Source organism: Elaeis guineensis, chromosome 1 (assembly GCF_000442705.2).
Source record: "Elaeis guineensis isolate ETL-2024a chromosome 1, EG11, whole genome shotgun sequence".
Classification (NCBI taxonomy): Eukaryota; Viridiplantae; Streptophyta; class Magnoliopsida; order Arecales; family Arecaceae; genus Elaeis; species Elaeis guineensis.
The window spans coordinates 182,356,804-182,384,337 of NC_025993.2; the positions used below are offsets into that span (position 1 = coordinate 182,356,804).

At 36.6% G+C, this 27,534-nt stretch overlaps 1 protein-coding gene across 1 annotated transcript; it reads left to right on the forward strand.

Annotated features, from left to right (window-relative positions):
- The first annotated feature begins 1,576 nt into the window (after window positions 1-1,576).
- LOC105039998 (uncharacterized) lies at window positions 1,577-27,104 on the forward strand. Its single transcript, XM_010916358.4, has 14 exons — window positions 1,577-1,836; window positions 3,274-3,386; window positions 3,472-3,568; window positions 3,756-3,880; window positions 5,318-5,858; window positions 8,203-8,388; window positions 10,220-10,513; window positions 12,861-13,013; window positions 13,547-13,701; window positions 22,221-22,326; window positions 22,489-23,436; window positions 23,551-23,632; window positions 24,706-25,086; window positions 26,685-27,104. Exons 1-14 carry the CDS (start codon window positions 1,732-1,734, stop codon window positions 26,873-26,875), a joined length of 3,477 nt encoding a protein of 1,158 aa, XP_010914660.1. The 5' UTR covers window positions 1,577-1,731; the 3' UTR covers window positions 26,876-27,104.
- Window positions 27,105-27,534: the final 430 nt, after the last annotated feature.

A 27,534-nucleotide genomic window follows, 5' to 3' on the forward strand; every position in this document is an offset into this window, starting at 1 on the left:
AATCACCATGTCAATACACTGTGATGCCCAAGTAGTGGTGCACCACATAAAGATGTATTACAATCGGTACAAGCAAATATCGAGAGTAAGATGGGAAGGCATGCCGAGCTAAAGAGACACAGATATCAAGTAGGAAATGGTAGAAGGCCTTTCTAACTCTGTTTTCATAGGTCAATGGCGTTGATAAACTTTCGAAGTTAAGTATTAAAGAATGAGGAGTCCATGGATGGAAAGGGGTGAAGATTGGCTGCTTGGGTTGGGACAAAAGAGAGAACTATTTGAAGCAGTTTTCTATGTTGGATCAGTTTTGCGTTTATCCCCTTTACGATGAGACTTGATGAACAGTGAAGAAAATATCGCTTCTAAACAGTGGGGTTGCTCAAAATCATAAGATCAAATAACTGAATTCAAAACAAAGTCACAATATGGTACATTAAAGAGCATTTTAATACTCTACAAAAAAAAAACAGAGCAATTCCATAATGTACAATCATGAATTATAAGGATGATTTTTACGAAGTCTAAAAATAGCTATACCTAAAGTTTAAATCCTCTCTAGTGTACGATTGAATTAGGAAGAGCCAGTCAATCAATCAAGACCATCTGTGTATGGCATGACCGTCTTGATTGAGCATGCCTCATGTGGCATGACATCCATGTATTTTTATGAGATATAATGTATCATGATTGTAATCCAATATATGAATAATCATGATTGTATCCAAATTATCTATCAGTTTGCTAGAAATGTTAAATAATCTATTCATAGAAATAGCACTATTTGGAGTTCTTACGGCACCAAACATGAAAATGGGGTTTTTTCTTAACTAATCCCTAAAACATTTCATATTTACATATTATTTTCTATCTCTTTATATTGTATGAGAATTTTTTGTAAAGTTACTGTTTTAGTTTATACAAACAAAACATTTCCTTAGTTTTTGTGGAGAGAGGCTTTTGTAAGTTTAACCAAGATTGTAAAAGGACAAGAATATCATTGTTAATTGCAAATAAGGTTTGAAACTTGGTATGCTTTTACTCACTGTGCCTTTTTCTTGTTCGAGACTTGACCAGTAGGGGATCCATGACCATGAGGAATAAGTTAAAGAGTTGATTAAGTGGAAGGAGCAAAAATATAAAAAAGATAGGGATTTAAGCAAAACTATAGAAAAGATATTTATTTGTCATGTAGTTAACCTGAGGACGCATGCTTTATAGATTAAAAATGTAAATACAAAAATATAGAAATCAATATTTAAATATAAATATAAATAAAAAGCATAAATGTAAAGAGTTGATTGACAGATCAAGCATGGGACCAGCAGCAAAAATATCCTGAACATAGAAATTTCACTCTGTTAAGAGAATATAAGCAAAAGAAACAGAAGATGTAAATTTATCATCTAGGGCCTAGATTTTAGAGATTAAACTATAAATTAAAAATATAGAAACTACTACTTAAATATTTTAGAGACTAATATATAATTTTTTTTTCGAAAAAAAAAAGAACACCCCCCTCAGGGCTATCCGCCATCCTCGTATAAAAAGTTACCGCTACTTTTTACATGTCCTTCCTTTCGACGATCCGGTTCGCCAACGCCTTTCGTGGTTTCTATTCGAATCCGAAGCCACTAGAAATCCCGTAGGAGAAGAATACAGCGATCCCTGAGGGCTTATTAGAGAAGAGAAGAGAGGAGAGAGGAGAGAGGACGAGAAGGAGGAGTAGCGAAGATGGTGAAGGTTCGGATGAACACCGCCGACGTCGCCGCCGAGGTAAAATGCCTCCGGCGGCTCATTGGTATGCGCTGCGCCAACGTCTACGACATCACCCCCAAGGTAACAACTCAAAACCCTAACCCTCCAATGACCAAATACCATACGATTCATTCTTTTCATTGTGTCCTCTAATTTCAATATGTTTCCCTTCTTTAATCCCCATGTCCCCCCAAGGTACAACTAAAAAACGCTCTCCCACCCATGATCAAATGCCGTCCTATCCATTTCTTCTTCTTCTTCTTCCCTCCAATTTAATACGTTTCTCTTCTTTAATCCCCTCCTATGTATCTCAGTGAAAATCCATTGTTTTTGCTTTTATTTTTGTTTTTTCTGGGCAAATTCTTGATTTGATTCTCGAATTTTTTAGACTGGAGCTGTGAATCTAACAGCATAGTAGCATAATTTTGAAAAAGAACGACTGTACTTAATCAAGAAGCAAAATATTAATTAAAGTTGCAGAGAAAAAGGCCTGTAGAATTTTCTTGATAATATCTCAAGGTAAAAAATTGGTGCATGTGAGAATTTCAGTTTCTTGTGGAATCCTGCAAAAGAGAAATCCGAGCATTTGAGTGTAACTTGGAGAGGATAAAAATGATGATCGCAGCCTTATTTAGTGCTAGAAGGTTATTTATCCTCTGCATTAGGTGCTTGAATTTGTTCAGGACTTACTAATAGCTTATAGTTGAGTCTAATTTATACTAGAAGCTCAGAAGTCAAAATGGTTCGTTCACTAGGCCCTCTCTTGCCCAAAGTTGTCTTTGTCAGGATTTTGGATCCATTTGAAGACTTGATGACTTGCAAAAGTGGTTGAATTACATTTCCAAACTATGCGGATCATGTCTTGTTTTATAAGAATGGCCCCATAAAGTCAAGAAAAGGCTTATTTTTCAAGATTAAGTTTTGCCTTTGTGTTGTGGCTTCTTTCAATGGATTGCTCCTTCACTTCCCTTTGGAAGTATAAATTTTTGATTTTCTTTTGCAATTGGTTGAAGTGCTGGAGCATACCTATGTAGTTTGATCCATTCCTCCTTTTTAGAAACTACAATCTATTGGAGATAAGTGTCACTCTTGATATTAATGTCAGCAACTCAGGGACATGATTTTACCTTGAACTTCATACTCTTTGCATATCTTAGAATAATATGGAACTGTTATTTGGTAGATCTTCGATCATTATGCCACTGCAATCAGCTCAACTATCATGCAACACAACTGGCTACTTCTTTTCATCAGTATGGAACTGGATTTTGGAGGAGTGCTCAAACATATCTTTTGGCAGTTCAAAATTAATGCATTAACAATGTGCCTTAGATTGATATTTTTGTCCATTCTGCAACTCCATTAAACTAAGTAATCCTAGTTCTCTATTGACAAATCATATTATTTTGTTTAGAATTCACACCCGTTTCCTGTTTAGGGATGCATAGATATTTGTTTAATTTTGTCCTTAATATTAACTTTTTTCTTAAATTGTTACTAATGATGTTGCATTTGTAGACTTATCTGTTCAAGCTGATGAACAGCAGTGGCATTACAGAGTCAGGAGAGAGTGAGAAGGTTTTGTTGTTGATGGAAAGTGGTGTCAGATTGCACACGACTCAATATGTCAGGTAAGATTATGTGCTTGGTTAATTCATTAATAAACTGTATTGCAGTTTCTTTGAAATTATTAGGATTTTCCACCATTCCTTGTAGGGACAAAAACACAACTCCTTCTGGATTCACTCTTAAATTACGGAAGCACATCCGCACAAGAAGACTTGAAGATGTGCGGCAACTTGGATATGACCGTGTAATTACTTTCTCTTGTATTTAATGGCATCAGATTAACTGTCTGGATTCCTTAGTTTTGGAACTGGATGAACAAATTGGCTCTCTGAGTTCCAATACAATGTGTTATTCAACTTTTTTTGGTTTTTATAGGCTTTTTGATTCCCACCTATGCTGATTAATAGCCACCTTGGATTTTCTATCTACAGATTGTCCTTTTCCAGTTTGGACTGGGTAGCAATGCTCATTTTATTATCCTGGAGCTGTATGCCCAAGGAAATATTCTTCTCACAGATTCTGAGTTTACTGTCATGACGCTTCTCCGATCGCACAGGTTATTATAACATCCTCAATTGCCAATTTCATCTTGATGCTATTTATGTTTTGGTTCTATGATGCTTTTGACATAGTCTAATTAGGATATTTCGTTAATTTTTTCTTTTACATCTAAGTCATGATAATTGAAATCTATGTGGTATGTAGCAGATGCTAATTTCTTAAACAAAGAGGGAGAATGGTAGGCTACCTTGTTTGGGCTACCTGATCTTTTATTGTTGCACAAAATTTGGGGCAGTGTGAAACTTAATGAAACTTGGTCAAATTTCTTGATCCTGATTTCTGTTTTTAAGTTGGTAGCCTTGGTTCTTAACTTATTATAATGCATAGTTAAGACAGAGGAGGCTCTAATTTGGCTTCATCTGCTTCTATTCTAACCTGCACATGAATTTTGACTGATATGACCATCAAATCTTATTGGTTTAGAAAGCAGTACTTCTTACAGTTGAAAGAGGCTCGCTATGGCATTGGCCTTCCTAGATACAGTGATGAAAATGGTGATTTGAGTTCTTTAGCTCAAACTTTGTGTGTGTGTGTGTGTGTGTCCAGAAGAAGGGGGATAAAATTACCTTTATTACTTGGAGAGAACTCCAGGTTATTAGTATGATGAGAACTTATTTTAGTGCATTTTCATTTTCTGGCTATGGTTCCTAGACTAGTTGGCATTTCCTTTACAAATTGGAACTTGTTCATTTCCCCTTTCTAATCCTTCTTTTCCTGGTTTCCATGTTTGACCAGCTGTCAAACTTTGTGATGTGAGCATGACAGATTTTCTTTGATATTGATTGACTATTTATGCACCATAAAGTTTCTTTTAATCTATACATGAAAATAGCATTTCTGATTTGAAGTCACTTTCGGTGTCTAAAGCAAGCTTAGTTAAACGGTTGGAGATTGTGTGTGTGTGTGTGTGTGTTTGTCCAGAAAATGAGGACAAAATTACTTTTATCAGTAGGCGATTACAGGTTGGCCAGTGTGTGTGCATGTGTGTCTCCCGAAAAAAGGGGGATAAAATTTCTCTTATTAGGAGATGATAAAGGGTCAGCAATTGTATGTGTGTATCTGTCCAGAAAAGGGGGGACTAAATTTCTTTTACTAAGATTCATTACTTTCCATGTTGCAGAGAACTCCAGGTTATTAGGATGATGAGATCTTCTTTTAGTGCATTTCCAGTTTCTGGCTTTGGTTCCTAGACTAGTTGAATTTCATTCACAAGTTGGAAGTGTTCATTTCCCTTTGCAAATCCTTCTTTCCCTGATTTCCATGTTTGACCCTCTGGCTGCTGTCAACCTTTTGTGATGTGAGCATGACAGATTTTGTTTGATATTGATTGTCTATTTATGCACCATAAAGTTTCTTTTAATCTATATGAGAAAAATAGCATTTCTATTTGAATCCACTTTCAATGCATCTAATGCAAGCTCATTTACTGCAGAGATGATGACAAAGGGTTGGCGATTATGTCACGCCATCGTTATCCAATTGAAGCCTGTCGTGTTTTTGAAAGGACTGACTTTACGAAGTTAAAAGCAGCACTTAGATTCGAGTTAGCTGATGGTAATGAATCTTCTGAGGTTCTTGATGCTGGTGGTGATGCTTGTGACGAACCCACAGAACCTGCTAGTGGTAAGAACAAGAAGTTGCCTGCATCAAATAAGAAAAGTAATGTTGGAACTCAGTCAAATAAAACTACTTTAAAGACCATTCTTGGAGAGACATTGAGCTATGGACCTGCACTTTCTGAACATGTAATATTGGATGCCGGCTTGCCTCCAAATATGAAAGTTGGGAAAGATGCTGATAGTAGAATAGAGGAGGCCACCATTCAAGCTTTGGTGCAAGCTGTTACCAGCTTTGAGGACTGGCTTGCAGATGTTATCTCAGGTCAAATAGTTCCTGAAGGATACATTTTGATGCAAAATAAGGTCATTGGGAAGAAGGAAACTTTACCCTTGCAAGAATCTACTTCAGATAAGGTTAATTGGTTGCTTTTGCTTTCCTACTTTCTGGTAGTTCCAAGTGACCTGTAGCTTGGGAATATATATACGAGTGCTTACTCTTGGTTGAATGATCAATGATGTGATAGTGATAGAAGGAAAATCAACCATATATATTAGCACATGCTCTTGTTTTGAATGATGTGATAGTGATAGAAGGGAAAACAACTAATTCAGGCTATCCAGTTTCAATATCTTATATAATCAAGCTGGCTTGACATATCAAAATTGGTTGTTCTAAGTGTGCTTATCCATATCAATATATAATTTGATACAATTGGCTAGTGAACTGTGGTTTAACTAAAGTTGTCACTGATCTCAGTAGTGTAGTACAAATTGCTTGCTCTTTCATGATAGTTGTCATTTATGAATTTAAGGGCATGATAATTGCTGACAGCACTTGCTAGGTTTAGAATTTAACAGGTATGCAAAGTCTAGGATCAGAAAGATGATGGTGGCAATTTAACAACTCCTGATAATCATCTTTCATTCTCTCCAAGCAAATATCTTCTGGTATATCTATTGTTATTTCTGATTGACATTAAGGTTCCTGATGATGTTGCACAGAGCCTGTCTTAGCATTTACCGTCTATACAAAATTTTATCTACTAAGATATCAAGAATTCAATAAGATTGCAAATTATTTCTTATTATGTTCTCTCCCTTTTTGCTTAGATTTATAAGCTCATTTAATTGATGAATGTGTGAGAATTAGCTTGTATATCTGTCTTAGATCCAATAGAATTGAAGGCCTAACTTTTTAATGAATTCTCAGTGACATTACTAAAAACCATACGTATAAACTGCCAAGAACCCTCTAATGACATCTGTTTCTTTTTTTTTTAATCTTTAATGTTATAATGGCATGTAGTTTTTATAATTGAAAATACTATTAACTAGTCAACTTATGCTACTTTTAGCCCTTTTCTTTTATGGATTTTGATGTATAGGATTGTAAGCAATAGTGTTGGAATATTTAGAGGTTAAATTGTTGGATGCTTGGGGACAAAGGAACTTCTGGCACCCATTCCAAGTGTTTGGGGAACATTGCTTGACAGTTTGAATATCTTGAACCTTGATCATGTGCTTCGCTGTTCATGACCCTTAAAGCTAGCTTCATCTGTTGCTACAATAAAGCATCTGGTCTTTCCATGGAATCTTGAGCCAAGTAGGACAACAAAATGTTCATCAACAGTGTTGCACCACCATTGCTGCTATTTCTACTCCAATCAGATATTTTGGTGCTTGTGACGATTGTTCACCATCTGAGGCTGTTAATGCACTAGATATCCTGGCATCCTAGGCAGTTGGAACTGCTACATTATGGCACTACCTCCCCCAGTATTTTGTATTTTCCTGTTTTAGCTTTGACTTGCATGTCTGCTATCAGGTCTCACTGATCATGTTCGGGTACTTGGGTCTAGAATTGTTTACGTGTTGCAGCCAGGTTCTGATACTGCAATGCCTGGAACAAATGGCGTTTGGCTGGCATATAACATGCAGTCTTATTTTTCCCAAGTAAACACATCAAAATACACATCCATGAGAACTTTCATATACTACTACGTTAAAATACAAAATACAAGAATATTTAAATTATAACAGAGGACATGCTTCCTTGTCGGTTGACATTAAATCTGTACTTGTACTCATGTTTTACATGTCCAGACATTACTTTTCTGCAAGTTTGAATTGTTCATGCATCTACTTTCAGACAATTTTTTTGGGATTGAAACAGCTTCTGGTAAAAATGTTATGCTGTTTTGTGTGGTCATGCTGGTGCAATTGGTTGATGCAATAATTTGGATATTCTCAGCTTTTGACCTTTCTTAAATACTGAGGATTTATTTTCTCATGTAATTGAATTCATAGTTGAGGTGCAGCCATGCTTTTAGCATGATCACATTTTCACCCAAGGTTTTAAATACCAACTTGTACCCACCAGTATGGGGCTTACCGTATCAACTTGTTATGGTAGAATTATAGTATGGAGGCTTTGTGCACCCCTGCAAATACACATGGTACATGTGTTGTGGCCTGTGGGTACTCCAAGGTTCTACTATTTGTTGGTGCAGAGGCATACCACACTATGTCAACCCCTACAGATAATGTACTAGCACGAGGTCTGGTATTGAGACTTAGAATATTAATTTTACCCCTGTGATTTTTTACTGCACACCCACAAAAGATAGATCAATTGCTTCATGTTAAATACATGTTTATTTTTATAATCGGTAGTTGGTGCTGCTAAGAATTCATGTCATGACATCTTAATTTTTCTTTTTCATTGAGTCTAACCTTTTTATTCTTTTTCTGTGGGCAGATCTATGATGAATTTTGTCCCATTCTATTGACTCAGTTCAAATCAAGGGAATGCGTGAAATTTGAGACATTTGATGCTGCACTAGATGAGTTTTACAGTAAAATTGAGAGTCAAAGGGCTGAACAGCAGCAAAAAGCAAAAGAGGGATCTGCCGTGCAGAAGCTTAACAAGATTCGGTTGGATCAGGTTCTCATCTATTTTGTTTGGAAAGCAATGCGTGAGCTATTTTGGTCAAGAAAATTTTTGGATAAAGAAAATGGATTATCATCATTCATTAGTATTAGTGTGCTATGTATGAATCGCTCAGTCTTTTCTTAAGTTAATGAGTTATTTAGTATTAATTGCACATTCATAGAGTAGCATGTTACTCAAAAAAAGTTTATTCAAATCTCATTGGTAAAAGCTTGTTGATAATGTATTAATTAAGAACTTTAGGAACGTATCACATGCTATCTTTATTTTTATCATCCTTAGAAATTTAGCTTTTGTGATGGCTCTAATTCTGCTTATGAGTTTTTTGATTTTAGTGGGTTAAATGGTATGAACCTGTGCACATGCTGTTTCAAATTCTATAAGTTCGGTGATCTATAAGAAATATAATAGTCAAGGAATCAGATACAATTATTTAATGTCTTTGTTCATCTTAACCATCCTAATCACAATTAGAAATATTGTACTAAAGTTTCTCTATATTCAGAGAATCTACTATTGCTAATCTCCTGGAGCTTAGTTTTCCTCAGCTAGTGATCTCTTTTTTTCCCTCTCTAAACTTTATGTTCAACCAAACTGTGATCAGAAGATCTAGAGAATTATTTGATCTGTTACATGATCTCAGGTAGGACCTTCTGGTCAGTCACTACGAGTTCTGATGCTAAGTTAATGTTGGGTCCTCTTTGGATATCCGGGGGGCAAAACATGGACATAGCTTTTGTAAATTCATATCCTGTTTGCTTGGATGAGAGAAAAATATTAAGCTATGGAAATGGCTTTTTGAGAAAAATGGAAAAAAGAAAATTTTGTTTTCTTCTCCAGAGCAGTGGAGAATGAAAAACCTGCTTTTCCCATGTGCGCATAGTAGCCCTTTTTCCCCTTCATGAGGCCCTTATTTTTTCTTCCAACTTTCTCAATTTCTTTTTACATGTCTTCCACCCCCTCCCCCCCTTCTCCTATTGACTCTTCTTGGCTGCTTTAGCGTGAGATTACATGTTGAGTTACATGTATTTGTCTTAAATTATTGTGCAGTAATTGATGAAGCCATCATGAATTAGAGGTGGCTTCCCTCCCTCCCTCCCTCTCTCTCTCTCTCTTGGCCTTTAGGAAGGGCATAATGTAGGTTTTTTTCCTTTTATTTTTTTTCTATTCTCTAAAACCGGGAGGTGAATTTGTTGAACCTCACTTGTTGTTTAACCTTACTTCTCGTCATTGCTAAGAGGTAACTTGGTAAATTTGATGTCTGACAATACTTTGCTTTCAGATGAAATTGACTTAAGCGGCAGCTGGTCGATCTACTAAGCTTGGGTCTGCAATGAGGGGGCACTCACTGATGTGGTATTTTTAGACCCCTCACTAAACATGGTGCAGCCACCAAAATTCTTGTAGTAGTGGTTTAATATGTGCAATGATGCATTGTTATTGTGTCTTGGACTGAGAGGGCTTCTTATACTGGCCTATCGACATGCCTGAGAAGATGTCTAGCCACTCCCCATGTATTTTTTGTTGGTGTCATTTGGTTTCATTGTGTTTGTTTTATAAAACTGCCACAGATTTTTCTTTTTCTTTTTTCTTCTTTAGGAGCCGTCTCTCTCTGTTTATGTGGGAGGGGGCAGTGATAATGGGTGTAAGGTTGAATGGGAAGGCAGGAACATAACTTGGTTTTGTGGCTTTTCCTTCTTCCCATATTTCTTTCATTGTTTATCAGGACATTAATTCTTCACAAACAAAATAATATGCTTTTTTCCTAATATCTTGTTATCTACTATGTGTTTGCATGCTAGAAGTGCATTGTGCTATGATGCAGGAAAACCGGGTACATACACTGAAGAAGGAAGTTGACCATTGCACTAAAATGGCACAGTTGATTGAGTACAACTTGGAAGATGTGGATGCAGCCATTTTAGCTGTTCGTGTTGCTCTTGCAAATGGGATGGATTGGGTAGATCTTGCACGTATGGTGAAGGAGGAGAGAAAATCAGGAAATCCTGTAGCTGGCCTCATAGAGAAGCTCCATCTTGAAAGAAATTGCATCACCCTATTGTTAAGTAACAATCTTGATGAAATGGATGACGATGAGAAAACCTCCCCTGTTGAGAAGGTGCTGGTACAACTTCAGTATCATGTTTGCATTTTCCTTAATGCACTTTATGCCTTCATCTTTGATATATCACATCAACATTTAAACTCATCTAACATTTTCCATTCATAGGTATGTGTATTCCTGTATTTGCATCTGCTCTTGAATCTCTACTCGTGCATGGAACATGATTAAGTAGATATATATTCTTCTGTGGATAACTTACTTTTTTCTGTGTTTGTAATTTTCTTTCCTGAGATGACTTGTTTTCTAGTTCCTGCATCAGTACGATAAAAAGAAAATAGTAAATGCACAAACAGCAATTCTTCTGCTGAAACATTCTTCATTTTAGAGAATTATAATAGTATGTAAACAAAGTTTAACTAGTTTTTTGTAAATGCAAGCATTTGAAGTGATTGAAGGACTATTATAAATTCCAACTAATGTACCTAACCATGAAGTTCTACTATTCCAAATTGTAAAAATAAGCCTTTCTTGCCCCAAAATATAAGTGAGATGATAAAGTTTCATTGGATAGTGGTATAAAATCTACTGCTACTTAAACAAATTCATTTGATGCCTCATACTGTAATTTTGAGGCAGTTGAGCACAGTGATCACCAAGGTTTTAAGTCCTATTCCTAGAAGCAGTATCTGTCAAAGACCGAGTTAAATTGGGTTGGCATGCCAGTGATTCATAGGAATGCCATTTTTTCTTTTTTCTGTTTTCAATGTTGTTTTTAATGATTGTTTAGGGGATTCTTGGGGTTGGTTGTCATAACCTATAAGTGTCAGTCTTTTTGTGCCGATGATTGGGGTTTATGGTGCCCATGGATTGAACTCTTTCGCACTCTTCTTCTCTTTCATGCTTTTCTTGTTGCGTCTTATATTTAGATAATGTAATGGGCTATCCATAGTCTTTTGGACTGATTAACTAGTTAAAGAGTGCAATTCGGCTACAGTTGCCACTTGCTTAAAAGTAACTTGAATTCTTAGCCTTCATAGTACATGGACCTCATTGAGGTACCGCTGGAGATCATGGATGCTTATTCTTGTCTGACAGCTTTTCAAGAGGTGGTTTATTGACCAGTACATTCAGTTGGCTATGTCCTTCAACCTTAAATTTAAATTCCTCTTCCATTGTTTTTTCTTAATTTGTGTTCTATTCTCTACTTTTTTTTTGTCAATAAAATCTTTCATATCACCACTGAAAAAAGGTACATCTTGATGCTTTCCATTGAGCATACTGTTAATATTTTTTGGAAAAAGGTATCATTCATTTCAAGCAAGATACAGTCTTTTAAGATATGCAATAGGATCCTAAACCATGAGCTTGTGTTGATGAAATAAAGCCTGGAAAAGTTGATTCTTTTCCCTTTTTTGTGACAAGGCAATGCAAAGTACCTATTACACTTCGTTGTGCATACTTTCTTATTTTTTCTTTTTGCATTTACAATTCAGTCTGGAGTGACACCTTATAGCCTTTTCTTTCAGGCCAGAATGTGGGGAGGGAGGGTTACATCAATAGTAATGCCTTGGTCATTCTGATAATTACCTCAATTGTCTTGTCAGCTGTCACTAGTTAGCTCAAGTTCCTTGTATAACTGAGATGTATCAATACAGCATAAAGCAGTAATGTATCACTCAGCTGTGACTATGTTTTATGAGTTAAACCAAATACAAGGTGCTGGAGAAATAAACCCAGTAGACTTAGAATAGATGTCAGACTAAAATTGATTTCGATGTCTCATTGTATTAGTTTTCAGCCCTCCTTATGTTAGTCCCTTTTAGCAGACTTAACTCTCACTATGTTACAGGTTCACACAATCATGTCTCCCCTACTTAGGACAGCAAAATAGATCTCCTCAATTTTGCTGATGGTTAATACTAGTCTAATTTAGTCTTGAGAAATTTTTATTAATGCAACTCTTGGATGAAAGAGATTGGCTAGTTGAAAGTTGGAACACAATCAGTACATTATGTAGAATTGCATTGTCAGGTGTCCGGTCAAGTTGCTTATTTACATCTTATCATAATGCTTTTGCTACATTCTTTCAGAAATCAACCACTGAACTGGTAACAGGTCGTAGGAGGACTTTGCATTTCTTGGTAGATGTCATTATTTTTGTAATATGCTGCAATATTTTTCCATTGATATTCTTTCTCTTAATTGTTAATTGTTTATTGTGGCTGTTTGCTGTATAAATGTCTTAGTCTTGTTGAAGCTTGAAGTATATTCATATCATCTTGCTGTAAATTCAGAGCTGTTTCCTGTAGTATTCCTGCGGTATTTTACACATTAAACCTAGATTTTATTTTTATCTTTTTTCAAATGGCAAGAATCAATGACAATTAAATTTTCCTTCCAGGTAGAGGTTGATCTAGCACTTTCTGCACATGCAAATGCTCGCCGGTGGTATGAACTGAAGAAAAAACAGGAGATTAAACAAGAAAAGACCATTACAGCACACGAGAAGGCTTTCAAAGCAGCTGAGAAGAAGACACGTCTCCAACTTGCTCAGGTATTTTCTACATATTATAGTTTAATATTTCTCATGATATTTTTTAGAACATGCTCACAGAGATCCAAGTATACATCTGTGTTTTTAGTATCACTGTCATGTTCAAGGCAAATGCTTCAGATATCTACAAAAACCTTTTTAATTTGAAATAAATGTACAATTAAATAGGTGTGGCTTACCCCCTCCTTTATGAGTTGGTTATACCTTTAGGGGCTTACAATGAGGTCTTGGTTTAACACAGCAACATCTGCTTGCATTTATCCTTTGATATGACAAACATGGAAGTTTTAATGGTAGATGTGGGTAGCTACACTACCTGTTCACATGTATTACACAAACATGTGATATTGCATTGGCTGCTGCCAGTATTTCAGTAATTGTAGGGAATTTGTTTACTAGATTGCAAGGTTCTGACATTAAACTAGATAGAGAGTCTTTTTCTTATACTTCATTAAGAAAGTGATTACAGAATACATTTTTAATGAATCAAATTAATGGGTACCTCTTATCAATATGTTGCTATTTATTTGCAGGAAAAGACTGTTGCTGCAATCTCTCATATGCGTAAGGTGCACTGGTTTGAGAAATTCAATTGGTTTATCAGTAGCGAAAATTATTTAGTTATCAGTGGTCGTGATGCTCAACAAAATGAGATGATTGTCAAGCGATATATGTCTAAAGGCGATCTGTAAGTAATCTGAAATAGACTACCTTTTGTCCCTGGATCATTGTAGCACCTAGCTTCTAATGGGTTAGCATGTACTCAACATCATGAATCATGGATGTGTGATGTGAATATTTTTGTGAACCAACTTGGAATATTAACTTGGTCTTCAAGCATTATGATCTTAGAAGTTCTTGATTCAAGCAATCATTTTTTATAGCTGCACTATTCTCATCCAAGAAATATTGTGCAAAATTATTCTTCTGAAAACATGTTTGATAAGTAGCTTATATGCACTATGATTGTATCTTATGGAAAATTATTATTGTTATGGACTACTTTGATGCTATAAATGGAAATTTATCAGCAAGTGGAATAGTAATAGTTTCAGATATTTATAGCATAATATATAAAGCATTTTTATGTAATCAAGGGCAATAATTGAAATATTATGAAATATGAATGCCTTAGCAATGCCCATTCTACATGAGACCTCTATACTACTCTTACTAGAATCTAGTTTACCCTTCCCAGAAGCTTCACCATTCTAATCTTTCAAATTTAAATCAGTTGTTCCTTCATTAATTGATCTTCAAACTTCTGTCCCATGTGGACCTAGGTTTGTTACTTATCATTTTATAGCCATTCTATTCCCATTGGTTACATTAAAGTCTGAGATATGATAATCAACAATAGGCCATATTGAAGATATGATTCTGTTGGAAATTTGGGATTGATTGACATCCCATGATTTCTGTTGGAAATCTGGGATTGATTGAAATCCCATGATTTCTAGGATTGATAAAAATTCCATGATTTTTGTAAATAGGACTAATTGTAGGGATAGATTTGTATTTCTAAATTAGTGGAGATTAGCGATAAATCAGTAGATAATAATTTTCTGATTTCTAGAGATTTGTAGAATGTCAAACTTTTCTAGAATAGCAATATCTTGCTGTATATATACAGTCTATGTATCAAAACTTTTCCAATATGAATGAATTCCAAAATTTTCTTGATGGTATCAGAGCTTTAGGCTCTTTCTGGGAGTAGAAACCTCATCACAGAGGCCCTTCATTGCCGAAATCATACCGCTGTTTCTATGTGCCCTATTCCTATCCTGTTTTTTAGTCTAAAAATAGAGTATTTTTGCACATTTTTTTGTTCAGCCTTCATTGCTGAAATTTCTTACAGCTTTCATTTCTATTCAGCCTTTATCTTTGGCCTTCATAGCCCCTTAATGCTTTTTCCTTAGTCTTCATCACCATCCTCCAAAGGATTTCAATGTCTTCCACAAATGAAAAAGCTACTACTGCTCAATCCTAGGTTACTGTCCAATCTGATGAGGTAGCACTAAATCAAACAACAGGGAAATTACAGAATATTCAATCTGCCTACAGATTGAATGGCAAAAAATATATGATGTGGTCTCAAGTGGTTCAAACCGTTCTGAAAGGGAAGGAAAAATTAAGTCATCTCCTTGGTCCTGGACCTAAGCAGGGAGATCCCAGATTTGATGCCTGGGATGAGGAGGATTCCATGGTCATGTCTTGGCGATGGAATTTCATGCTGCCAGAAATTAGTGATACGTTTATGTTTCTACCAACGGCTAAAGAAATATGGGAAGCCGTACAACAGACTTATTCTAAGGTGAGAGATGCTGCTCGAGTCTTTGAGATTAAAACTAAAATTTCAGCCACCAAACAGGGAGATCGCTCAGTCACGGAGTATGCCAATCTGTTGAAGAATCTATGGCAAGAGATGGATTATTATCGGTGTATCGAGATGAATTGTAGCGATGGTGCAGCGGCGTTAAAAACTTTCATTGAAAAGGATTGAATCTATGATTTTCTTGCTGGGTTAAATGTCGAGTTTGATCAGGTGAGAATTCAGATATTGGGAAAAAAGGATTACCTTCATTGAATGAAACCATCTCCATCATCAATGCTGAAGAAAGTCGAAGGGGAGTTATGCTTTACTCTCAACCTATTGAAGGATCCGCAATGTTGGAAAAAAACAATGATAAAAAACCATCAGCCCCTAACGCTGCAAATTCAGAAGTTGGGAGAATGGAGTCTTGGTCCTCAAACAAAGATAACCTCTGGTGTATCTACTGCAAAAAGCCTTGTCATACCAAGGAGCAGTGTTGGAAACTTCATGAAAAACCACTGAGTTCTCAGTGGAATAAAGGATCTAGAAGTGGAACACAATGAAGCCAGGTGAATATGACTCAATCAAGGGAAGACAAGTCATATGATGCTATGAAAACCAATGATGAAGGGCAGAATGAATTCAACAAAGAAGACATTGGAAGGCTGAGATCACTTCTTGACTCATTAGAGAAGTCTACAGGTACATGTTCATTGGCAAAATCGAGTAAGCTCCATTCCTTATGTGCTTTAAGTGCCTCTAGTTAAGATGTTTCAAATTCCTGGGCTATTGATTCCGGGGCTATCGATCATATGACCCATTCTTCACACAAATTCCTCACTTATCAACCCTACTCTAGCAACGGAAAAATAGCCATTGCTAATGGATCTTTAGCCACTATTGCAGGCCAGGGACACATTATTCTAAGTCCATCCATGACCCTTAAAAATGTGCTTCATGTACCCAAGTTATCCACAAATCTTGTGTTTATTTATTAACTTACAACAGATCTAAACTACAATGTGGTGTTTTCTCGTAATTCTTGTGTATTTTAGGACCAAGTTACGAGGAGGATGATTGGACATGCTAAGGTGAGACACGTGCTCTACTATCTTGAATTATCTAGCAGCCAAGTGAACAATGGGAACAAATCATCCCTCTCGCTTTTGTCCAGCAACTCCCATACCAGTAAGGATCAAATTTGGCTTCATCATCTTAGACTTGGACACCCTTCCTTTAGTACTCTTAGTGTCATGTTTTCATCTTTGTTTAAGGATGTTAATGTAAATGATTTTCACTGTGATGTTTGTGAATTTGCTAAACACCAATGTGTTTCCTTTTCTTTGAGTAATAAAAGAACCACAATTCCTTTTTCTTTGATCCACAGTGATATTTGGGGTCCATCTCGAGTCCCCAACATTTCAAGGCTCATTGGTTTGTCTCGTTCATTGATGATTGTACTCGGATTTCATGGATTTATTTGTTAAAACAAAAATCTGATGTGAGCAACATTTTTCCTATCTTTCATACAATGATCAAAACTCAATCCAATGTTGGAATTAAGAGGTTGAGGACAGATAATGCTAGAAACTACTTTAACCAATATTTGTCCTCATACTTTCAAAAGGAGGGTATTGTTCATGAATCTTCATGTGTTGACACATCCCAACAAAATGGGATTGCTGAGAAAAAAGGTCATCTTTTAGCCACTGTTCGTGCTCTTTTGTTTCAAAAGAATGTTCCAAAAATCTTCTGGGAGGAAGCTGTTCTCGCTGCAGCTCACTTAATAAACCGCATCCCATCTCGGGTTCTTGATTTTAAAAGTCCAATGGAGGTGCTTTCTCAGTATTTTCCAGATTTCAATGTGTCAACTAAGTTAGCTCCTAAAGTCTTCGGATGTGTCTCATTTGTTCATGTTCACTCTCATGGTTGGAGCAAACTTGATCCTAGAGCTCTCAAGTGTGTTTTCATAGGATATTTATCAATCCAAAAAGAGAACAAGTGCTACAATCCTAGCACTCGTAAAACTTATGTTTTTGTTGATGTCACATTTGCTGAACAAGAAAGCTATTTTTCTAGTCCTTATCTTCAGAGGGAGACATCATCTATGGAAGATAAGGATTTGTTTTTGAAAGAACTATCCATGTTAGTCAAAACATCTCCTATGCAAACTGAACCCATTTCTGAAACAGAAACAAAACCCATTTTTGAAGCTGAACCTATTGAGTCATCTCCTGATCTGCCAATTGAGTCATCTCCTAATCTTTTTGAAAATCCACTAAGAAAACCCACTCCCATAAAGCCACTACAGGTCTACTCAAGAAGAATAAAACCCATGATTAATCCTCTGCAAGTTCAAGAAATCGAATCGTCACTTGGGAATGAGGTAAGTCCTTCTACTGAAGCATCACCTACTGTTCTTGATTTGGATCTGCCTGTAGCCATAAGAAAGGGTGTAAGAAAGTGCACACAGCATCCTTTATCTCATTTTTTGTCCTTTGAAAAATTATCAACCTCACACAAAAGCTTCATTACTCGTTTAAACGATGTAGCCATCCCATAAACCTTATCTGAGGCACTTGTCAAAGATGAATGGAAGCATGCAATGAGAGTAGAAATGGAAGCCTTGGAGAAGAATAAAATATGGGAATTAGTGGAATTACCAGCTGGAAAGAGATCGATAGGTTGCAAATGGGTTTTCACAGTGAAGTATAAGTCAGACAGATCCATTGGGAGGTATAAAGCGAGACTAGTAGCCAAGAGATATAAACAGATTTATGGAGTAGATTATCAGGAGACATTTGCACCAATGGCGAAAATGAATATAGTAAGGGTATTGTTATCTTTAGCAGCAAATTATGATTGGACTTTACTACAGTTTGATGTGAAGAATGCTTTTTTACATGGAGATCTTGAGGAAAAAATCTATATGGAAATTCCACCTGGCTTTGGCATAAATCTAGGTAAAAAGCAGGTATGTAGACTGAAAAAGGCATTGTATGGGCTCAAACAATCTCCTCGAGCGTGGTTTGGAAGATTTATTAAAGCAATGTTGAATATGAAGTACAAGCAGAGCCAGGGTGATCATACATTGTTTATCAAGCATTCGGCTTCAGGGGGAGTCACAGCATTGATAGTTTATGTGGATGATATTATAGTAACTGGGAATGATCCAGATGAAAAGAAAGCTCTTTGGAAGTATTTAGCAAAAGAATTCGAAATAAAGGACTTTGAAAAATTAAAGTACTTCTTAGGAATAGAAGTAGCTTGGTCCAAGGAAGGAATCTTTATTTCGCAACGAAAATATGTTCTTGATTTGCTAGAAGAAATAGGTCAGCTCGGATGTAGACCATCAGACATGCCTATTGAGCCAAATCATAGACTTGGAGAGTCCATGGAAGGAGAACCAGTTGATAAAGGCATGTATCAACGACTTGTTGGGAAGCTAATCTATCTATCACACACGCGGCCTGACCGCATACGCAGTGAGTGTAATGAGTCAGTTCATGCAAAATCCTAAGGATGTTCATCTCCATGCAGTATATTGGACCTTACAATATTTGAAAGGCAGCCCAGGAAAGGAGATTCTCTTCAAAAAAGGCACAAGTATGGAAACAGAAGCGTACATAGATGTTGATTATGCAGGCTCTGTTACTGACAGAAGATCAACGTCTGGGTATTGTACCTTTCTTGGTGGGAATTTGGTGATCTGGAGGAGTAAGAAACAATCGATTGTAGCAAGATCAAGTGCAGAGGTAGAGTTTCATTCAATGGCACTAGGTATTTGTGAGTTGTTATGGCTCAAGATTATCCTAGAAGATTTGAAGATTAAGTGGGAGACTCCAATGAAGCTTTATTGTGACAATAAGTCTGCAATCAACATAGCTCATAACCTGGTTTAGCATGACAGAACTAAATATGTGGAAGTTGACAGGCACTTCATAAAGGAGAAGCTTGAAAGCAAGTTGATTTGCACTCCCTACATTTCTACAGAAGGCCAATTGGCAGACATCTTAACTAAAGGATTGACAAGTTCAACATTTCAGAAGATTGTGAGCAAGCTAGGGATGGAAAATATCTACTCCCCAGCTTGAGGGGGAGTGTTAGAAATCTGGGATTGATTGAAATCCAATGATTTCTGATGGAAATCTGGGATTGATTGAAATTTCATGATTTTTGGGATTGATAAAAATCCTATGATTTCTATAAATAGGACTAATTGTAGGGATAGATTTGTATTTCTAAATTAGTGGAGATTAGCTATAAATCAGTAGATAATAATTTTCTGATTTCTAAAGATTTGTAGAATGTCAAACTTTCCTAGAATAGCAATATCTTGCTGTATATATATAGCCTATGTATCAGAACTTTTCCAATATGAATGAATTCCAAAATTTTCTTTAGATCATACCTGTTTTTACTTCCTAATGTACGCACCGAGCAACCATCAATCCTTGTCTTATCTAACATGGGGCAGACTTTGTAAATTGAGTTGAGTACCTAGGGATGTTGAAAATTGACCTGATCCAAAAATCTGGCTCAACCCAACCATATGTGTTGGGTTTGGGTTAAGAGCTTTGGGTTAGTGTTGGGTATGGGTCAAGTTTTCTTATGAACTTTAAATGGTTTGGCTATGAGTTAGAGCTTTGATGCGACTCGTGTCGTGAGGTTAGAGTTTTGTTTGGGTCGAAATAGGTAAGTCAGGTTGATTCGTGATTTTGTATTTTTTTTATTGGGTAGAGTTTTATTTGGGTCGAAATAGATAAGTCAGGTTGATTTGTGATTTTGGATTATTTTTTTAAGTGATTGACATTTTCTTAATCTTAATGCTAGTTGTTTAAATCACTATAGAAATGAGCTGTTAAGAATTGTAAGGATTGGATTTGATATGTTGGGTTGGGTCTGTTGGGGTTCAAGCCTTGCCAAATTGATTAGGTTAAGATCAAATAGGTCAATCCGAGTAGTATATATAGACTTGTGGGTCGGTGGGTTGTGAGTTGTGACCTATGCTCGGTTAGGTTGATAAACGCTCGGTCTGGTTGGTACATGTTAAGCTTTTCTATGTTCTTGTCCTAATATGACCTGACCTGACCCATTATCGCATCTAAAATTACCACCATACTTTGAAGATGTTTTATGAGCAGCCCCACCTTAACATATGCATTGGTGTTGAATTTTGGCCAAATTGGCTTCCTTGAAGAGATGTCCACCTTAAAGGCCGATTATTGAGGGAGAACTACCTTGTGGTTACATACTTTAGGCACATACAATGGAGTGTCACCCTCAAAAATTCATTTAGAGGTGGATAAGAATGCATTTGTTCAAGGGGGAAAGGCAATTTTTGATATATGGTTTCCAACAGTCTTTCAGGCATGCATTACTTCCAAAGTCAAATATTGAAATTGCAACCATCCTATGTCTCAAGAGTAAAACTTTAAGCCCTGACTTTGACGTCTCACCTTTTCATAAGTAGGAGTATTGTGTTAGTATTAATGTGATTCTCATATTTCTTATAAGAGCATTTGAGGCTTTGTTGGTGCCTGTGGCATTGTTGTATATTGAATAATGATTAACTCACTCCTTCATTCTTGCTTTTTCTATTGATACACACAACATTTGCCTCATGCTTAAAAAGCAGAAGCCTGATATTTCTCTCTAAAACAATGTTCTAATGCTTTGGCTCGAGGGTCAAGTTCTGTATTGATGCTGGTCTAGTAAAGGCACAAACAGTATATTTACATGACAAGAGGACTTGCACTCTATTTTCTAGACATCGCAATGAGTGGTGGATGTCGGAATCCATGTGCAGAATGTACCATGTAATCCATTTGCATTTTTACACAGTGACATATTAACACATGCAACAGTCTATACATGTATGCTCTTTACTGCAAGTACAAAGCTATAAGTAACTGATGTAACTGTCTCCAGTGCGAAGAGAGAAAGGCTCATTTGAAGCTTTTGCCTTGCTTTGATGATTTCAATATTTAATTATGTGCCTCCATGAGTATATTCCTTGCATATTGTATTTAGTCTCAGACACACATAAGTATTGTACAATGATCCTGCAATAAACAATGATAATGTTTCGGAATCATGTAATCAACCTCAATGTCCTTCATAAAGCTTTGGGTTGTTTGTAATGCCTTAGTGTGGCCTATGTTTCCTCAACCACTAATTCATTTTGCTGATTGTCTGCTATATTGTTCTCTTCCTCTCCCACCTGCCTACCTGTTAAGTAATTGTACCTTATGTATATTTGAACTACTTTGACCTGCCCTTTTTATTAAAGTTTTTTGCTTTTCTGTCTTGGGGTTCCCGGAAAGTTTATTCCTCTCCCATGTTTTGTGGTTCATGAGGTAACATTATATGGGTGGAAAGCTAGGTATGGTCCATCAAGCTTTGTAACTTCTTGTTACAACTGGCTCTACACTGGGCATTAGCCTGTACCAAGCAGTTTGTTTGGATGCTTTCAGTATTTTGTGGTTTGCTTATTTGAGTGGATGTTACAAATTTATATCACTTTCTTTTATTTACGTCCTTTCTGCTGCATTACTTTCTAAATGGCTTGTTATCTATATCATTCGTTGGCACAATCAGAATATTATCATGATGCTCTGTAGTCTATTCTGCAGCATGTCATGTAGCATATAGCAGAATCATAATATGACAAACTGAACTTGCATAACTTAGGCTGTGGAATGGGTTCATGTTCACTCTGCAATATTATTTTCATTATGTGGGGCAATGTTCATTCTTTTCCACAAAATATTGTACTCTTACGGGACAGATTTCTGATAGCTTATCATTCTTCAAACGTCTTATATCCCAGACTGAAAGCTGGATCATACTGATGATTTATGCTGATATAACTAATTTTGGGTATAAAACAGGTATGTGCATGCAGACTTGCATGGAGCTTCAAGTACGGTGATCAAGAATCACAAACCAGATAGTCCAATATCACCACTGACATTAAATCAAGCTGGCTGTTTTACTGTGAGTACAATGTTACTCTCTAAAGTCTGAAATGTTTTCTTCTAGAGATAGTTTTACTGAGCAAAATCTATTACATATGGGGTAATATAACAATTGCCTTGGTGTTTCACAATATTCAAGTTTGTGGGTTTAGATTTTTCTAAAACGTGTTCTTATTTACAGGTGTGTCACAGCCAGGCATGGGACTCAAAGGTTGTAACAAGTGCTTGGTGGGTGTACCCCCATCAAGTTAGTAAAACAGCTCCCACTGGGGAATATCTTACAGTTGGTAGTTTCATGATTCGTGGTAAAAAGAATTTCCTTCCTCCTCACCCCCTAGTTATGGGTTTTGGCATTCTATTTCGTTTGGATGAGAGCTCTTTGGCTTCGCATCTGAATGAAAGGAGAGTAAGAGGTGAAGATGAAGGTCTGCAAGAAATGGATGGAGCCTCTCATAAAGAACACAATGTTTCTGATTCCGATGAAGAAATTTTGGATGATGCTGACACGAGTAAGGAATTGGATCGTCTTTCAACATTGAGCATAGATAATTCTAAAGTGGATCCTGATAGTACCTCTGCAATTGATAATGTTTCTGTTGTTTTACCTCCTAATCCTAATATTGCTAACCTATCTGAAGAGCCTGTTAGAGACGAAGAAGGCCAACAGAAAAATTTGCCTGGTGGAAATTTATCTGATACTGATGAAACAAGTGAACCTTCTATTTCATCCCAACTTGATGTTCTCATTGATGAGGCTCTTGGCCTTGGTCCCACTAAACTATCTGGTAAAGGTGCTGGGCTTGATGTTCATAAATCAAATTCAAGGGAGGATCATGAATGTGAAGGGAAAAAAGCTACAGGAAGAGAGAAGCCTTACATATCAAAGGCAGAAAGACGTAAACTCAAGAAAGGCCAGAATAATAGTAGTGATAGTGCAAGTAACTCAAACAAAAAAGAAGAGGGCAATGAATGTGCTCCATCAAGTTCTCAGCTAGATAAAAATAATGAGATTCTGAAGCCAGCGAAGCAAAAGATCACTCGTGGGCAGAAGGGCAAACTTAAGAAGATTAAGGAAAAGTATGCAGAACAGGATGAAGAAGAAAGGAGAATTCGTATGGCATTACTTGCTGTGAGTACATGACATCAAATTTCTTCTGTTTTGTTAAGGAGACTTGATTTTTCTTCTTTTTTCTCACCTATCTTTTTCCCACTTCTGGTTCTGATTGTCATATAATAAATTCAGTCTGCTGGTAAAGCTCCCAAAAAAGAAAAAGACTCACAAGATCGAGATGGAGGAGCTGGCAAGATTACCAGATCAGTGACTGGTAACACTTTGTTCGCAGTAAATTTAATTAACACATGATTCCTCTGAAAATTGATATTAATTGGAGCATGTATCCTGACAAATGTTTTATTTGAATCATTCATATTCTTTATGCTCAAGTATATGAGTATGGGCAGATCTATTAAATAAATTTAATATAGATCATATTATGCTTTGTGCGTAGCTAGGGCATACCTGTAGTATAGTCTTACAAATATTAATATTACACAGAACCAAAGTTTTAAATCCCATAAGACGGGGTTGTCCCGGTTTTTCCATATAATGGGATGCATCGCTATCCCACCCCACCCCAACACTTAGGATAGGGGATGTCTTAAGACGTGCCTATCGGGATGCTAGATGGTCCTGTCTCAATACATGAGATGGTACCTCATCCCGGCGTCTCATGGGACATCCCACTGGGACTTCAATCCTTACATAGAAAGTCATATGCATACATGCTGGAGTGATGCACATCTTAGGTTTGTTTGGATATTCCTATAGGATTTGGCTGAAAATCCTATGGGAATCGAGCTTGTTGGTTTATCTAGCTTGCATCAAGGGTCCACCCAAATCCCAGCCTTCCAGCTGCAGAAAGAAAAAAGAGATTCATGTAGATCTTTTTCTCTTCCCACAGGGTTCGAGCTGGGAGGTGTTTGGTTGATAGAGCCATTGTTAAATGGATGATCCAATTCATGAATCCTGCAAGATTTTCAGCCCAATCCTGTAGTAGTATTTAAACAGGCCCTTTATGTTATTTTGCCACCTTTTTTTCCTATTCTGTTCTTTGTTGATAGCATTGGAATCTTCTCTATATATACTGATATCATGACTGAGTTTCGAATCTTCTCTATATATACTTCCTCTTCCATTAACGGAAATATGCACATTAACATCATATGTATTTCCATTTTTTTCTTTTCACTGCATGGTACTTGGTACACGCATATCTGTTTGACAATTCTGGTTAAAATTTAACCTTTTTTTTTTAAAAAAATGCAGTTTTGTTGCATTTCATTTTTGTTGAATAACATTTGAGGCTATCTTCTGAAACTTACTTTTTGGATGTATCAGGTCAGCAGGATTCCTCCAAAATTTGTTATAAATGCAAAAAGTCGGGTCACCTTTCTCGGGATTGTCAAGAAACTATTTCGGAAACTGATCAATCCCAGGGTATAGTGAATAAGCATGCCAACAGTGATGTCTTTGAAGATCTGGGTTTAGACTCGGACAAAACTACCATTGAGATGGATAAGATTGCTATCGAGGAGGATGGAATCCATGAGATAGGGGAAGAAGAGAGGGTCAAATTAAACGATTTGGATTATCTTACAGGCAATCCACTTCCGGATGATATCTTACTGTATGCAGTACCTGTCTGTGGCCCTTATAATGCATTGCAGACATACAAATATCGTGTCAAAATAACTCCAGGCACTGCAAAGAAAGGGAAAGGTATTTTCCTCATCATTTGTGAAGTACTGGGAAGCCATGAAAGTAAAAGTTGCCACTGTCTTACTAGTCCTCCTATAAACATCATCATTTCTAGAAGGATCTTATTATTAACAGTGAACTTTTTTTCGGTTTGCTTGCAACTTTCCAGCTATGCAAGTTTGTCACTGAGCTGTTATATGTTAGAAATGTCATAAATTTTATTTATTTTATTTATGGATTTACTTGTATGTCAATTTGATAGTGTAAGATGCATAATACATAATTGATTCACTTGCATCTGCACCCTGTTAGAAGCCCAAACTAAGCCAAAATATTTGATTCTTTACTGTGAGCTACTGTTGGAACGCATTAATATGGATTTTCTACAGTTTAACCCAGATTGTTCTCTGAATATCAGAAGTTTTGGGAGCACTGAAAAATCTTAAGATCTACCATTCCTTATCAAGATATTCCTAATGCATCTAGCCACTATACTCTGGGGCAGGTGATTTATTTGCATGGTAAATGTAGCACTTATCACATGGTATAAAATCCTGTTTTCCTTTTCAGAAATGAACCATATTTCAGTACACATTTTTTCCTCAAACTGATGGCTTCACTATAGTTGTTGGTTGCTGAAATCATGAAATGTAATGTTTGTGGAGGATCAACCCTTTTTTTAGTTGGATTGTGTTTAAAACTTCATTGCAATTATTTAACTGATCTGCTAGATGATATTGTTTCCATATTGTCTATGGCTTCCTTTACCACACCTGCTTAAATTAGCCACTCTACATATGGGGAATTCTGGTGTTTGTGATGAGGGTCAATTCAGGAATATCAAATGAAATCAAACATGAGCCATAGATGCATGTAAAGTTACCAAGTGCAAGTCAAAGTGTTAAATATTGTTTTCTTATGGACATCTGTGGAAGAGGATTCAAGATGATATCCGTAAACAGTTTCAACAGCTGGATCTCACAGAATGTTACATTGGGAGATTTAGGCTTCTGTATTTGTTGGCTACATGCTTAGGTATCATACTGGTGAGGGATGCGCATAGATATTCAATTGTGATTGAATGTAGATAATGTATATCGAGAAACAAATGAAAATTTTCAAAATTTGACGAGTATCCTAATTCAAACTTGTACCCATCAACAATAAATGGCTACTTATTTCAATATTTGTGCATTTCTATATGCTACATTAATTTTCTTTGTTGACAGTGGTAGTTACTTTGTCACTAGATATGATATCTGTTGTTTCAGGGATATTTAGAGCCTGTAAATCATGTTGGAATCCAAGCATGCTTAGTTTATAGTTTTAGTGGTTTTTTTTTTTTTAAAAGAAATTTGCATGAGAACTCTCTCTCTCTCTCTCACACACACACACACATGCATGCGTGCGCGCACGCACACATGCAGCCGAGTGCAAATGCACGCATATGCATGCACACTCATGCGTGTTGGTGTGCACATGCAATTTAATTTGTGCGCGCATATGCATGCACACATGCGTGTTGGTGTGCACATGCAAATAATTTGATAATTCAATCTTGTATGCAATTAGTTCACCATTTTACATATTTGATATACTGATTTAAGTGTCTGTCTCAGCTGCCAAAACTGCAATGAATTTGTTTATGCATATGCCTGAAGTGACGAACCGCGAAAAAGAACTTATGAAAGCTTGCACGGAGCCAGAATTGGTGGCTGCAATTGTTGGCAATGCAAAGATTACAGCACCAGGTCTAACTCAGTTAAAGCAAAAACAGAAAAAAGGTAAAAAATCCAGCAAGGATAATTAGCAAAGGTTAAAAGGTCTTGGTCTGATATTATCCACCTGTAGCAAGGTGGAGATTTGATGTAACTATGTTGTCACTTCTTTCTTTTGCTGCTTAGCTCATATTTTTACCAAATTTGAAGAAAAAAGGATTGCATCTTAAATGGTTGTAGTTGCAAATTTTGTGAATGTAAGAAGTTCTGAAGTTCCATTCATAAATGCATGGTTGCGAACAAGTGCATGTTTCTGTTTAATGACTTCCGATCTAGTTGTGTGCGGATTAGGTGGCTCTTAGCTGAGAAACCTTACCAACAGCAGCCCTCGGATGCATGTGTATTTTTCAGAAATGGGGACGAGAGAGAGAATTTTGAAACGGAATAAATTACTCTATATGCTTGAAGTTTCTTTCATTAGGTGGTTCTCATTTCTTTCCCAAGTCTGAAAAAATTCGGGCATCTCGACTCTCTAAGCTTAAAGAATCTGCCAGGAATTGAACTTGCGGTTGCCTTGGAGCATGATAACCGCTTTAGCTTAGGTAGCATATGGGTCATTTATCAATTAATGACTCCCAGAGCAATCTTGATCTGAAAGTTAGTAGAACATCTTCTGGTGGGTTGGATATGTGCGTGCATAACTTGGTGCTGGAGCTGTAATTAATGGATGGGACCTGTCAATTATTGTGCT